Raw genomic sequence first — 16,296 nt, 5'->3', positions numbered from 1 at the left:
GGAGAATGGCTACAACAAATTCCACGTAAAACATAAGAGGTGTCTGTGCAGAAGAGCGCTGTCCTAGGAACAGCTAAGATACTGCGCAGAACCCTCAAACTCCCAGGCCTCTGGTAGAGGACCCGAGCTTGAGGATGACACATACCACCCCACGAGGGGTGAGAAAAAAGTTTTTTTTTTTTTACATATATATCACAGCCAAATAAAAGTAATAATCTATTTTAAAATAACAAAAATAATATTTCCCGTTTTTTTTCATAATATACTTTTTGATTTCTAAACTCCACCCATGTTGAAGAATTTGCTTTCATGCTGAATGCAGAATACCCGATGCTTACAGGGACTCCCTAGATTCTTAGCTTGTGGCAGGATTTCTGCACAGCTCTTTTTGCTTCTTTTTGTTTACGAGAGCTTTTTCATGGAGGCGCTGGTGTTTTTACTGGAAACGGCTTGAGAGGAATGTGCTCAGGAGAATACAAGCAGCTCCATTAAAATGACATCAAGAACCACCAGCAGTCCCTGCTGATATGAGCGGAGGAGTGAGCTTAGTTCACTAAACTGCCATCTTACTTCCCGTCTCCCTGGTGGGAACATTTCACAGAGTAGTAAAGAATTGCTCTCATGTGAAAACCTATAACCGTGAGAAATCAATGAGATACCATGAGAACAGATGGCAGCAGAGTTCTCTTCAGGAGAACATCCCCGTTCACTGTGCTAAAACACTTTTGCCCCATCATCTCAGCAAGCACAGAACTTTGCATTATCAGCATAAATATTTCAGTCTGCATTCTTGATTTGTTTTATCCCCCCATTGAGTGCAATCTTTGAAGCAGCAGCTTGTCCCATTCTCTATCTGAGTCCATGGAGGGGAGTTGAGACTGGCTTATGCATCCGTCTCTTCAATTACCTGTGACAATGCCCACCCCTCCCAGGTGTAGGTCCATTGCCAAGAAAATGCCTGTAGCAGTGGAATTATCTTCAGGTAGTTTGATATGGTCTGAACTGAAAGAACAAAACATGTAAAAGTAAAATAACATGTTTTTTTTTTTTTAAGGGCTATGGTAATCTTAAACAAATATAATAATCAAGGTTGAGGTTCCAGCTTTTTAAGATTTTTTTTTATTGTCTCTATAAATAATGTAAACAGAATGCTATTGGCATGGTAATAATTTGAACACATTCATGAAAAAAACAACAGATCTGATAAAAGGTTTGAATAATGATATAAAACCCAGTGCAACTGTGTCCTAAGTTTTAATGTTAAGATTTTAGTGATAATATAATGACAGTTGTTTTCATTGTAAGATATTCTAAATTCATTATGAAATATGATTTTTCTACTCATTGGGTATGATTAACACTTAAAAGTTTGGAGAACAGATTATTTATATTTTTCAAGCCAACCCAAAAGATTAAGTGACAATATTTGTTTTTGTTCTCTGCATAAATCCATGAATTTTCTCACCCGTTAAGAGCCGACAACTGTGGCCCCCTGTCCTTGGGATGTAACATACAAATGATGCCTCATTTCATTTTATTCTTATTAACTTTATGGTATCAATTTTGTTCTGCCCTAACAAGCAGCTAAGGGGAGATGGACCATATTCCCACATTTACCTGGTTTTTCAAGCATTAAGTAAATAGAACAGTTTAGCAGCTTCAAAGTAAAGCAGCCATATAACACGTGGAGAAATGTTTGCATGTCATTGCACTGCTTTACTGGCCTGGTAATGTTAAAGCTTAATGTTATCAGCCAACCATACCTGCCTGCAAACTTTGCAGCCCTCATAAACCAGCTGACAACGTCAGAAATGCACATAAGAAAGGAAACACAAATGATGTGGGCTGCATTTTTCTTGTGAATAGGTGTGAATAAAGCAGAGATATTTGTTACTATAATTGATTTAACCTCCAACCGACAAATGTATATTTTGAATACATAATAATATGCTCTGTTGTGAAAGTGAGAGTTGTATTTCTCAACTCTATTCCTGCTACTATGGCCTTCAATACTATAATCTGTAGGTATACTGATAATAAAATAGACAAAAGATTGAGTAAACAACATGGTTTATCCACACAAAAAGCTTGTGTAAATGTATTTGCTATTCTACCTTATTAAAACTTCAGCTTACCGTACTTAAACAAAAGCGAGATGGGATGTTGTTTGAATGTATAGTCCATTAACTAGTGTGAAAGGGTCTATTTGCCAAGGACACAAAATAAAGCCTTAACCAGATACATAAAAATAGAATATGCAGCCATGGGCAGGATGTATGGTTGAAAAACAAAAAAAACCAATTTAATTTAATTTAATTAGCCTATTTTTCATGTTTCCAATTTTTTATACTCGGATGTAGTACAGAATATAATTGGTAAGTGGATTATGCAGAATTATTTTTCCAGAGTTGATCATTCTTGCTCAGTAATTTACATTTGAGCTGTAAGTGAATGCGGCTTAATGCAGTTTTTTGGCTTAAGGAAGATCTGATATTTCCAGGTTTTAGGTCAAAATGTTGCAAGGTTTTACTGTTCGGGCCTCTTTGACCTTGTGAAAATCCCCAGATCACCAATCTGCTGCTCATCTAATGGAAGAAGTTGTTGGCAGACAATGTTTTTCCCCCTTGCTTTTTTCATGGCAGCGTTGCTGTGCACAACTGGGAGAAACTCAAGTCCCTTGGATAAGAAATAATGGCCCTTTTCTCATTCCTGTTCTTCTTTTGCTTGCAAATACATTCCCATCTACATGCTGCAGGTGTTGGCAGAGCTTTGCACTGGTTGCAACACATTTCCCTTTCAGAAGGTGATGGTCTTGGTGTTTATTTTAAACTGTTGCGTATTTTGAGCCAGCTTTGCAATGGTTGTATCATGCTTCTTTCTTTGTAGTGAAAAGTTGTGAGGTTTGCTGGACAGTCTCTATCTTTCCTTAAAATGTTTTATAATCCAAAACTCTATTTCGTCAATTTTCAAACTGGCTGCAAAGCCTTTGTGATACCAAGTAGGGTTGAATGCACATGCAGTTTTCTTATTTCCAACAAAATAAGAAATGATCCTTTCTATCTCTAGATTAGCAGAGAAGTAAAGTAAAGTCAACTGAACTCTTCCAGCTTCACTTTCTTAATTCAATTCAGTGTATCTATATAGTGCCAGTTCACAACACATGCCATCTCAAGGCATTTTACAGAGACAATTTAGGGGCTTAAACTGAAATCAACTTTGTTTTGCTAATATATCTGTACAAAACCAACTTGTCTCATGGTGCTTTTCATATTTCCTGGCCATTATTTGGATTTTGCTAAACTAAATGTTATTTTTTCTAATGCCAAATTAGTATGCATTTAAAAATAAATATATGTATACCGTATTACCTGCACAGAAATATGAAAAAGTTTGTGCTGAATAAGTAAACTTGCGTGCACACAAGGCCAGCACACTGGGTGCCAAAGCGGATGCACTCACATAGCTGGCAAAAATGCAGATGTTTATATAATTCTGACTGGTATGATAAAAGGTCTAAATAATGTAATGTAATGTGTTGTTTGGGGCAGATTCAAAACAGTTTGTTCTGCCCAAAAGCCTTTTTGTTGTTTGTTCATTTACAGCTCTTATTATTACATGGGGTTGCCAGCAGGCTGCAAATAGCATATGCATGGGAGCCAAAATCTTATTATACTATAAGTACAACATTCCCGGGTTCTGCTAAAAGATGTGGACTTAATTCTTCCAGATGAACATAGTGGCTAATTAAGCTGACAGATTGGCACCATCCTACACCCAAATATCCGAGAGGGCCGTCACTCATCCAGATTAACCTCATCAATCGTGTAATTCAGCCCTTCCGCCTCTTTGCAACTTAGTCCTGTTGTTTCATGTCAGCTCACTTCTACCAGCTTTTTTTCATCTGTGCTGACAGTGATGCCCTAGCCTGTGGTCTATGGCCAAATTTAGATTTTCTTCCTTACCTTTCCGTAAAGATGTCTAAAGATAAGAAGCTTTTATGCTTGGGATAGATCAACATCTCAAGCATAATTAGTATTTATGTTAATTATACTAACATTTATAGATAAACAAAAGGTAAGTGTAGAAATAAAACCATGGCCATTACTATAGATTTTCTAACAAGCTAATGCATGAGTAGAAATGACAGATAAGGTCCCAGGTAGAAAATATAAGTACTAATCCATGTGCTGGTATTATAAATCTTTCTCTAAGCAGCATATGAAACCACCTCCATGTTAATGGAGTTTGATCTGAGGTAGATCAGCTGTGTCTTATTACATTACAAAAGTGATTAAGGTTAAAACTGCACATGTTTATTGTTTAATGTGCATTTGTTGCACCGATGTCTTCTTGGCCCACCTTTTATCAAATGAGTGCAAGTGTTATTTGTTCACTGTTTCAAACACTACTAAAGTGAAAGAGAGAGTATTCCTAAAGGTATAAGGTTGTCTGTAAATGTCTGAAATTCAGTCGCCTGCTGGGAAACTTGTTGCATCTTCATGCTGCTTTCATGTTGCAGAATAAAGCCCCCCCTCAGTACACATAAACTTTGGCTGTAATATACGCGTTGTTGTTTTTTTTGACAGTCACCAACTGTTTTCTTTCTTTGTTCTGCTTTGAATTTTTTCTACGTTTAATGGATTATTAATCCAGCTAAGGATATTAATCCTCAGATATCTTGTTCGCATTTCAGGCCCCATGATGATTGAGAAAATAAATTCAAAAAACAAAATCCAAAGCTGTCATGTATGTAATGCCATAAGCCATGATGTTAATTTTGAACACTGAAGACCAATGTCCAGGCTGTTTTTCAGTGAACATTGATGGAGGAGACACTTTTACTCAGCTGTACTCTCCAACTGATGTAAACCCGCTTCTCACGAGACCATCATGAGAAACTCCCACATTGACATGCCCTCCTCTACTTGGGGTCAAACCAGTTACTTCATGCTTGTCTCATCCTCTTTTAGTCGTCTAAGAAATTGCTCAAGTAAGAATGAAAAAGTACTTGGTAAAATCGCTACACAAGCAAAGACTATCATCACAGAGATGTGAGTGAGCCAAACCCTCTGACGTCTTGTCTCTTGAAAAGTGCGGCCATCTCATCTGTCTTTTTACCCTGGACTGGCAGGTCTAGAAGGCACTCTTCTCCCCCCCCCCAAGGTTTTATTGTCATTATGCGGGCAATAAAGATTCCAATATATTTTAACCTGTCTGTGATTATTTATACAGTAAACAATTTATCACTCAGAGCCAGATCCATCCAAGACAAAAAGAATAAGGCAAAAAAATCACTGCCTCAGTCTCTCCTTATAGATTTCTTTAGGTAGGTATAGGTTTCTTTCTGAAACCCAGTAGTTCAGTCAGATGCAGCTTTTCATTATAAAAGTAATATACTTTGAACTCGAGGATTAAGAAGACTTGCATTTTTTTTATGTTTTTCACTGTGTACTTTCTCTATTTTTGTAGATTTATTTGTTTTGTAAATTAAACTTTAAACCATTCTTGGATTGATTTTCAACAATTTCTGTTCTAAAGTCAATGCTGCAGTCTATTTATTTTGGCATTGTGTTGAAAATCACACACAGGCACAGACCCATACAACAAACAAGCACCTTTCTATATCCTTGTGGGGACTTTCAATTTACTTCCTTTCATTCATTCATTCTAACCCTTTTCTACAGCCTAACCATGACCCTTACCTTAACCCTAACCATTACGGGTTCATACCTAACCCCAACCTAAACCTTTTATAAAGGTGGTCATACTGATGTGAAATTGTCTGAGTGTAAACCTTTGCATTGTAGGAGGGCCTAAAATATGTTACCGGCTTCAGGATTTTATCTATACACTTTTTCTGTAAAGAATTGTAAAATATTCTTAAGCCTTTGTTTTAAGTTTTCTGTTTCTGTTTTCATAATTGGAAATTGTATAAACATATACGCTCTATTTACAGAACTCCTCAATCATTGGGTTTTTTGTTTGTTCTTCTTTTGTGCATTTCCAGGGGAAAAAAAAAACGGCCTGATTTCTTGTGTGTGCTTCCACATTGATATAGGGAATAAATCTTTTACAGCTGCCAATATCCCAGCCAAACCAAAAATAAACACCCTCCCATCATGCATGTCATATTTCAGCAAGAGATCGCCCAACTCTATCAATGCTATTCAAAAACGAGTTTTGTTTATTTGCTCATAAAATATTACTGAGATACAGTCAGAATACTTTTAAGTCACCTAATTGGAAAACAACATAATACTAGAGGCTGTTGTGTTTTTAGGGTAATTTACACAAAAAAATGCAATCACCAGGTACATTCCGTTATAGCTTTACAATTGTATCAGCCTGATTTTCTTATAGAATTACTAACATCCTTTTACATTTTTCACATTTTGTCCCGCAATGACCACCAGCTGCATTGTTTTTATATGAATCCTATGTGAAAGAACAGTACACGATATTTAGTATGTTCAGTGCTGAACTGATTGTGGCACAATCACAAAACTATTAGGACCTATCAAAGAAAAGGGCTTTGGGATCAGTGGAAGATTAAAAGTGATCCATAGGTCAGGTGTGAGTAATGTAAGCTGGACAGTTATTAGACAACAATAATGAATAGTTAAGCACTGAGACAAAACCAGCCAATGACTAAGCAAACAAGAGGCCCCGCGGCAATAAAGTATATTATTGTAAGATTATAGTTTAAATCAAAACTTCTGTATCATAGAAGTAAAAATGTGGGTTGTTGTTAATCACCTTTTCAAAAGAAGCCACTGCATTAAATCCTGCATAAATTGCAATAAATAAACCAATATAAAGAAAAATTACTCACCAAAATCTGGCCCCCGCACTGTCAGCTTAAAACAGCTCTGCCCCGGAGCAAATTTATTTAATGCTCCCCTGCTTAAAATCAAAGAACACTTTATTTTTTCTTTTTGCTCCCAAAAGGAGATTCCCATTTACCAACTCCTTTGGGTTTTTGTTTTTTTTATTACCTTTATTTGAAGTTAATGATAAATTACATCATCAATGATGTCTAATGGACCTGGAATGTTTGTTTTCCTGCAGGCCTTTTGGAAGGAGAATGGCTTCTCTGGAGAAATTGTGACAGGATCTTCCACTGACTGTCCATTCTGTGTCACCTTTGATGCCACCAGCCCACGTGGTAACCCAGCTCTGGTGGGCTTTATTTCTGGCCAGCAAGCTACTTTTTGGACTACGAGAGAGGTAAAGTCAGTATGCGGTGAGACCCCTCTAATCAGATCTTTAGAAACCTTTGTTTATCCAGTTACAGTTACCTTCCAGCATAAAGCTGTTGCTCTTTTAGACTTTGTTGATATTTGATTTCAATTCAGTATGATCGAATGTGAAGCCAAGGTGCATGCTAATGGAAATATTAGGAAATCAATATGTATTCTGAATGGGTATAAAAAGCCCAAATATTTGGCAGGAATAAGAGGTCATAAAACTGTTTTCAAACATTTATTTCCATTTTCTCTAAAAACAGGCCATATTAGCATAACAGAGTAGATCATTTGATTTTAACATCAATGTTGAGGGTTCTTGCAAATTTTTATTGTGTGTGTAGAGACAAAGTCTGAACATTGCATCTTGTCATAATAGCAATATAACGCGAGTGCAGCTTTAAGAAAATTGCATCCACAACTGAGAATGGGGGTGCTTTGCTGCAGCCAGCTCATAATGGCTATTACTTCTCAAACTGTAGGAGATAAAAGTATTTTTAAGTGGTTGAAAACTACAAAGAATGCTTGGGGAATTTATGTCTAAGTGCCATTTTCCATGGACGTCTGGAGGCTTTAGTTCAGGATAGATCAGCTGTTAATTGGAGGGAGTATGTTTATTTCAGATGCAATATGAAAAAAAGGATTATGTTATGGTTACTCCAGGAAAAAGTCAATCATAATAAAAGAGCTGTCTTTGGCTTTGTTTTCAGTTTTTTTTTTTTTTTTTTTTTTTTTTTTTTATGCAAGCAACTTCCTGCTTATTTTTTTTCTGTATTGAGCAGGGCATTTTTCCTATATGTAGCCAATGAAAAAGCTGTTGTTTCTTTTTACTTTTGTATTTTATTGTAGCTGGGACGAAAAACTGATAGAGATATATATAGACAAATATGTACATATATAAATAGTGTTAAGCTGTGTATTTTTTATTTCAAATGAAGTCACAGGTGGAGCTATCGCTACCAATGAGATTATATATTACTTATTTTTCTCTGCTGAAAGTACTACTTTTTTCCTCCTCCTGTTATGTTTACTAATGTACAGGCATTGATGGTGCAATTTAGTGCCACCCCTGAACAAACTGGGGTGCAAAATGTTATTTTACTCAGTCAACACCCTCATGCCTCTTTCCATACCAAATGTATCATATGTACAAAATGACTGTATAACAACATGGAATTTAACTTGACTTTTATGAATTATTAGTTAATAAAAAACTGCATATAGAATACATTGATTGTATTTCAGTCAAATGAGGTAGAAAGAAAATTAACCTGAAATATATAAATACTTTAATGAAACATTTCCACCAAAAAATAAGAATAGAATTTCAGCTTAAACATAAATAAACATTTTCAACCTGGAATAAATGAATAAGTAAAAAAACTTTGACCTGAAACCTGAAATAAGTTAATATGAAATAAATTACTAAGAAAGAAAGTAACTTGTAAATTGTTATATTTTTATGCTTAAACCACATTCACTTTCTATCAATGTTTCTCGGTAATCTACTCAAAAGATTTCAGTTACTGACAGATAGTGATATTTATCTCCTTAAAAGGTTGGAAATATTTTAACAGCATACACTGATGTAAAATAAAAGCCAATATTTTATATATTGGCTAAAATTTATAGCTTATACGACAACCAACTCTTTTTCAACAGAGGTGAGTGGATAGGGCATTAGAATGGCATTCAATAAATGATTTTTTTACTACCTAAATACAATGAAATATCACATAAAATAAAGGCTTGTATTGATCTAATAATTTTTTGTTCACATCTACCTAAATCTAATTTTCTATGTAAAATGGATAAAGTTGTTCACATTGATATAAAACTTAAGGGTTCATTAGGGTTTATACATATTTAAACAACCACCAGCAAAATGTCCTAGTTTATAATTCAATGTACTTTTATTGACAAAATATCTCATATTTCGGTAGTGAGCATACATCACATGCTTCCTGAAAATCAACCCACAATTCAGCAAGCATAGAGCTAGAATTATAATGCTGTGAAACCGTGATATTTTTGCTTAGGGCTATTATACCATCAGAATTTCATACCGGCACACTGTCACCACATACTTGTTCAGGATAAAGCCATGCTGCAGCTTCTAAAAACATCAGGGCAAATTTAGATAATCTGAGATTTCCCTTATTTAGAATGAGCTGCAATAAACAGATTTAGATATATATCTAACTGTAGGTTGTGATGTATTGGAATATATTTGCCTGATTAAATTTTTAATCATTCAATTGTCTTTTTAAAAGGCTTTACACAAGATTTGTCTTATATTATAACTTTGTACATTCACTCAAACGGTTTAAAAATGACTGGAATTTTAAAAATGTAATTTCGTTTTTTTTGTAAGACTGTAGCTATATCTGTAGAAACTAATCTCTGATTGAGCATTATTTTTAATATTAAGTCTTGAAATTTTTCAAACAGGTTTAAGCATATTGCCTCTTCACCAGTTCTCATAGGCTTCAACATCATAACTCTTCTTCTCCCTTTTCTGGCTTTTACCCAAAGATAAATATACAAGTTCCTTTTCGGTCTCTAAGGTTATTTTGCAATTTAGGTCATTTTACTGACTTGCTCCCAGGCTATGCAGTGGTATTAGTCGTCACCCTGCAGAGAAGCAAAATGGTCTTAATAATTAACCTCCACTTTCTACACCATTTCCAAACACAGAGGAAAATCTGGTAGCATGGGATTGGAGTGGACAAAAGGGTTAAATTATGCACAGTATGTGCTGTTTGTTTTATATCATGCTCTTGTTTATAGGACGTGTAATTTTTCATTTGTACACTTGTGTTTTAGGTTTATTTCAGCTGTTTGAGTTTTAGGTCACTGAATGTTTATTCTGATGCTTCCTTCTGGACCATAAATGGCAGCAAACACAGTAGATAGGTCTCCCTGGGCTCTGTGCAGTTCAAGGTTCTAATTTAAACAATGTCACATATCCGACCTGAGTGTTGCATCTAAAAATAGTGCGTGGGGAACTAACTTTGGTTCATTTGATCTTCTTGCTGTGGATTTGGTATGTATAACTGGTTGAATACTCAATATGTCCATCTTTTGGAACTTATCTGCTGTACATGTTTTGGATCAGTGAATCGAAAGCTTTGCACCTGACTCAGATCCCTCTTCACCATGACAGTCTGATACAGCAACCGCATCACTGCCCCCACCGTACCGATCTGTCTAGTGGTGTTACACTCATCCATCCATCAGGCGTCCTTGCTCCTAGAAATTTTGTCTGGAAATGTAATGAACAGAATCAGTGACAAAGGGCAGCCCTGGCTGAGACCACCATGCACCTGGAACAGATATGACTTACTGCCGGAAATGCGAACCAAGCTCCTGCTGCACACACACAGAGAACGGACAGCTTTTAGCAGAGTGCCCCAGACCCCATAATCCTGGAGCACCCCCACAAGGCAGCATGAGGGGCACGGTTGAACACCTTCTCTAGATGCACAAACACATGTGGACTGGTTGGGTGATCTCCCACGAACCCTCAAGCTCACAATGAAGGACAAAGAGCTGGTCTAGTCTGCCGCGAAAGATACGAAAACCGCATTGTTCCTCCTGGAACCGAAGTTCGACTTTAAGCCGGATCCTCCTCTCCAGCACCCTGAAGTAAACTTTACCGGAAAGGCTGATCAGTGTGTAATTGGTGTGTAATTTGAGCACACCCTCCTATCGCCACTCGATGCTGCAGAGACATGTACGCCAATACAGTCCTGCAACATCCTGAGACTGTAGCTACTCAGGACAAATCTCTTCCACCCCTAGGACCTTTTTACCAAAAGCCTTTCTACCTCAATGATTTCACCGGGCGAGGCCGCCTCTAAGTCCCCAGCCTCTTCTGTTCCGAAGAGTTGTAATAGCAAATTGGCTTCACGCAAATCAGTAAGTCAGACTGAATAATTGTTGTTTCTACTCCTCCTCATCACCCAGAATTTTTGGGTATGTGAAAATGTAGATACGTACAGGGAGTTGCCTCATTTATGCTCATATAAACCTCTTGCTGCAGCCAGGTCTTTGTAAGACAATATGAATCAGTTGGATTATCACAAATTAAATCATGAACTAACAGGCTTTTGGAAGAAAGAGATCTTATGTTAAGTAAACCACATTTAATAGTTTTTAAGTTTTTCCCCTATTGGAGTCATTTTAATTTTCATTAGATTACCAGAATTTACCCCTTTACGAATATTTTGTGATGTATTAGATTTTGATTGAGGGCAAGACACTGTCTAGATGGAATGACAGTGGGGAAGCTGCAGGGAAGTGTGTTAAATCATGAATTTGCTTGCTGGTCTGCACCCTGGTATGTCAAAACAAGATTTAATCATGATCACTTTTAAATTAAAGTTCCTTTCATCATTCATGCTGTAGCATTATGTAACCCTGTCATATTTAAAGTTTTAACAAGAATTTCAATAAACATCAATTTTCAATGCAATTTAAGAGTGTTTGATGAACATCCGATGGCCCCATCAGACATAGGGAGTTGAAAAAGAAAACCCTGGATACCTTGGTTAAATTCTGTTTAAAACTCCTTCAGCTCTGTGTTTTCACTATGAGTACAAAGAGGGGTGCCAATGATCTTACACAAACGGGTTCTTTTTTTCTTTGTTATAGTTTGATTGGTCATAAACAGGGAGGCAGCAGAGAAAAATGCAGCACAGATGAACCAGGCAAGCCTTTAATCAGACACTCTCTGTACAGTATGTGACCTTATCTGTTCTGTCTTTGTCAGTTTGTCCATCAAAGCCTGAACAATTTATCTATATGTGTTTTTCTGTGCTGCTCTTTTTACTTATTTGTTTATATTTTCTTCTTTTGACTTTCATTTTTCTCCTTTTAAGCATTTTGTTTCCATTGTTTTGCTGAATGTTCCAAAGGCCAGTTTCTCCATTTTAATATTTTCCTGTTTTATTTTACTTCTGGAATTATGTGTTATTTGCTGCTTTCTGATACCTTTCTTTTTTTATGTCTCCATTCTCAGCTAAAATGTGTTTTCAGCTTAATTTTTTGATAGACTTCCACACTGAAAGGTAAAACACTCCATAAATAAATTATAAATGTCATATAGGTGCTGTAGGACCTATATGCTGTAGGCCACAATTTTTGTATAAATGTCCAAGCATGAGATTGTAGGGAAAAAGCTCTTGTTAAATAAAAAACAAAAGAACTGGTTGTCATAAAAACATATGTAATAAACAACGAGCTTTGAACATGTAATAGTAATATTAAGCAATCTACATACAGTATATGTATAAAGATCTTTGCAGTGGTTGAAGTATTCTGGGCTTTTGGTCACAATTGCCTGAAAGAAGCTGTGGTTAGACACATGCTTAAAAAGTGGCCCTAATCCTCTTCCGTATAAATGTGTGCTTTTTTCTTAGTAAAAACAAGGACGGCACAATATTAGAGAATATTTTAATTGTGATGTTATAAGTCAAATTTTCTCATTTTCTCTGACTATTCCTTATCTCTTTCCCAGCTGCTCTTCCTTTGATGTCTGTGATGTTTAGTAAAGTGACCTATATCACTATTGTAGTGACACTATCCAACTGAGTAGATATCTTGTTGGCATGCAATGTGTGAACTCGAACGGTTGAAATATACTATCAATGGAATGGACATGCACACCATAGTTTCAGATTTCAATTTGTAGGAAAATACATATCACAATTATGCAGAGAAAATCAGTTTTTACATAGCACCATTTTTCATTTTTATGCACTTTATAGGACTTAAATAATCATCATACTTATGTACTAAAATATTTCTGTGTAGCAAATGTGAAATTTCAAGGGGTATCAATTCCTTTGCAAATCCTGCGGGATACTCCTTGTTAGGAAAATGTCTTGCATCACAGATCACGCTTAAATACTAAGATGATGGGAGAATATTAAAAAAGAAGATTTTTTCTTAAGATAAAGTAAATAAAAATCCCCATTAAAGCAATCTATTTAGTAGCAAACGTAAAACGGGTATAAAACAAATTGAGTTTGTTCCAAGATGCCATTTAGGAAATAGTCGTCGATCTAAGGCAGCAGCAGGATGCATTTCATTATCACTTTGATTCAGTCCTCCATCTGATCCAAGCTTCACTGCATGTCATTCAATCATTCCTTCTTTTTTTGTATTCCTCATACTTATGATTTTATAAGGCTCATGCTCGCTGTAGTGGTTGCTTAACAACAACAAAATCTCTCTCTGAGCTTGAAGAAATACTAATTTGCATTATTTCTTTAGCAGTATGCTGCTGTGCTTTTAAATGGTAAGCACTGATGATACAAAGCTGAGGCTGGCTTCTCTCTGTGTTTGCAGGCTGGAGAAAGAAGGGAAGCTGTGCTCTCCAGTCTGGTGAAGTATCTCGGTCCTGAGGCTGCATCATGCATCCACTATGAAGAGAAAGTAAGCTCTCTGTAGTCAAAGTGTCTGTTGTTATATTTCAAATATTTTTGCTTTGAAACCAATATTTCAACCCCCTTGAGTCATAGGTTACTCAGTTCCATGAAAGTGTAGCATGCCAGGATTTAACAGAAATGGTGAAGCTGTACTCATCTTTGTTAGTGCTTAAATAGTTGTGAACATGACAACAGAAACAAAAGTTGAAGTAATAAAATGAAACCTCTAGCCATGGCTAAAACTTAGCATTTAAATTCACATTGTTATACTGCCTCCTCCGAGCACCTCAGAGCCATTCTGTTGTTTTTGTTATGTTTTTGCAAAATCAGCTTTTTTGCAGATCAATTGGAATTCATTCCTTATATTTATTTAAGGGATTTATGACAGTGTCAGTGACTGCTAGATGCCCTGAGGTTTCTCATATAAAAATGTAAGAATTGCATGGATCTATCAGTCAAATTGACAAAAAAAAAAACCCAAAACAAATCCAGCCATATGAAGCTGCCTATAGAATAAACATGGAGACATTGTTCTACCTTTGAAAAGCCTCAGTTTAATTACTTATAGATGCTTATATATTTAAGGGACATAAAAACAGACAGCTGGTTATATTTCAGATTATAAAACACTTGCGTTAATAACTGTATGCATGCTATTGTTGAAAAGAGGTAAAGAAGTACTTAGCTCATGGCTTTAGTTCAAAAACTGCTGTAGATTTAGAGGGATTCAGAGTCTCAGTGCAAAACATGAAACTCTAGTTTTACCATGAAGAAAGAGGAAGTCACTTACTTTAACCACTTGCTAGTAATGATGCCATAAATGCAGGATGATGTCTTCATCCCTTATGCTCATCCACTCAATGTGCCTCTGGGGATAAAGCGTGTCTGTAGGTTATATAAGGAAACTATCGCTAATATATAGGTTAGCTGCATTTGTGCATGAAATATAATTTGTTCTATGAATAAAAAATCTTCCTCAACAGCATTCTGTGGTGATAGGATAGACCTATCTGACATAGAGATAATTTAATCCCACACAGCGGGCATGACTCAACTTGGCGCCAACCGGCAGAGTTCTGATTGGTCTGCCCATATGGGGTCTTCAGTTACATTACTACAGGCAGAGCATGACTCCTTACCCCATGACCGGCAGTAGCTCCAGGCACACTGTCAGTAGGATTGTCACTCACTGCAAAAAATCAAAATCTAGATACGTCCTTTTTTCTTAAAAGAAGTGCATTTGTTCTTGAATTGAGGAGGTAAAAGAGACATTTTGTCAATGGAACAGGACAATTTACACTTAAAATAAGAAAACACAATTGCATTGTCTTATTTCAAGTGCATATTATCTAATTATCTTATTTTAAGAGTAAAATTACTCATTCCATTGGCAAACTATCTCATTTACCTACTCAAATTAAGGGTAAATACACTTAATTTAAGAAATTTTTAGCCTAAAATGATGGGACATAGTCTAAATATCTGGTAACTCGGTTTGCAACTGTAATTGTAATGATTACAGTATTAACTAACAATGATAATAATAGTTATAATAATTTTAATTATGAAGCTTTTTTTTTACCAGAGCTTAACAAATTCACTCACGTGACTCCATACAAACACATATAAAATTTATGCGGAACTTTATGTTGTGCGTTCAATAAGTATTTACCTATTTGCTATTTCTAAGCTTGCAAGTCTTTGTTGCTTACTAGTCAAAAACTGTGAAAACATTCCAACAGCAGTCATGAATTTACCATAGGGCCGCATTTTCACACATTTTTACTCACTTTATTACTGATGCATCTCAACCCTTTGGTAGAAAAGGGTGTGCGTCGTATTACCGTGTATATGCACCCTTTGTAAAACGGCTTCCTCTCAGTCCTTTTCCAGTTTTCTTGACATGAATGTTAATATTTAACATGCTTTCCGGGGCCTTTGGATTCTGAGACGAGGCCCTTTCATCTTTAACGGTCTGACAGTGTGAATTTTCTGGGACATCTTCTCCTGTGCTAAATTGGCAGCTGTCAAATGTTTCCCATTTGTGAAAAAGCTCTCTGCAGTAGGCTTTTGGTTATTTGGAATTTGCCTTGTAACCCTTTTCCAGCTGATGGACAGCTGTGGTTGCTTTTCTAAGGTCATTCATGTCTTCCTGCTGTGTTTCACACATATTAATCTTCCAGACCAGCATACTTGAGATCAAGGCATTTATACAGCCTGGAAGAGTTTTGAAAAAATTAAAAGGAAATCCGATTGCAGAATTTACCAGGTCTAAAAACGATGAAAACAAAGAACGGATAAATATCTTCTTTTTTTTAAGGTTGAACAGTTTTTTCTTTGTTTTCCTCCCACCTTTTTGCGTTCCTTGTTTTCTCCACTATGTTCTTTATTTTTATTTTTCTGCTTCATGTATTCCTTCTTCCATCATTTGCTCCCTTCCTCTCCCTTGTTCTTCATCCCTTTCTTGTAGCCTCCATTCCTTTTCCGTCTTCCTTTCTAATGTCTCTCTTACCTTTTAAACCTTAATTTTTTCAATGTGCTCCCTATCTACTTTCTGCTCGTCCTTTCCTGTGTCTATTCCTTTTTTCATCACTGTCCTTTTTTCCCTTCTTCCTCAT

General features: G+C 36.1%; 1 protein-coding gene across 1 annotated transcript in view; it reads left to right on the top strand.

Moving 5' to 3' along the window:
- LOC107102244 (probable flavin-containing monoamine oxidase A) overlaps nucleotides 1–16,296 on the top strand; it is a 94,164-nt gene that overhangs the window by 61,535 nt on the left and 16,333 nt on the right. Inside the window, exons 9-10 of the mRNA XM_015401461.1 lie at nucleotides 7,069–7,227; nucleotides 13,599–13,685. Coding sequence (XP_015256947.1) covers nucleotides 7,069–7,227; nucleotides 13,599–13,685 — 246 coding nt within the window. The remainder of the gene's footprint in view (nucleotides 1–7,068; nucleotides 7,228–13,598; nucleotides 13,686–16,296) is intronic.

Source organism: Cyprinodon variegatus, unplaced genomic scaffold (assembly GCF_000732505.1).
Source record: "Cyprinodon variegatus isolate N-32 unplaced genomic scaffold, C_variegatus-1.0 Scaffold32, whole genome shotgun sequence".
Taxonomy (NCBI): Eukaryota; Metazoa; Chordata; class Actinopteri; order Cyprinodontiformes; family Cyprinodontidae; genus Cyprinodon; species Cyprinodon variegatus.
The sequence above is the reverse complement of the archived record's forward strand: the minus strand, read 5'-3'. Positions and strand labels throughout refer to the sequence as shown.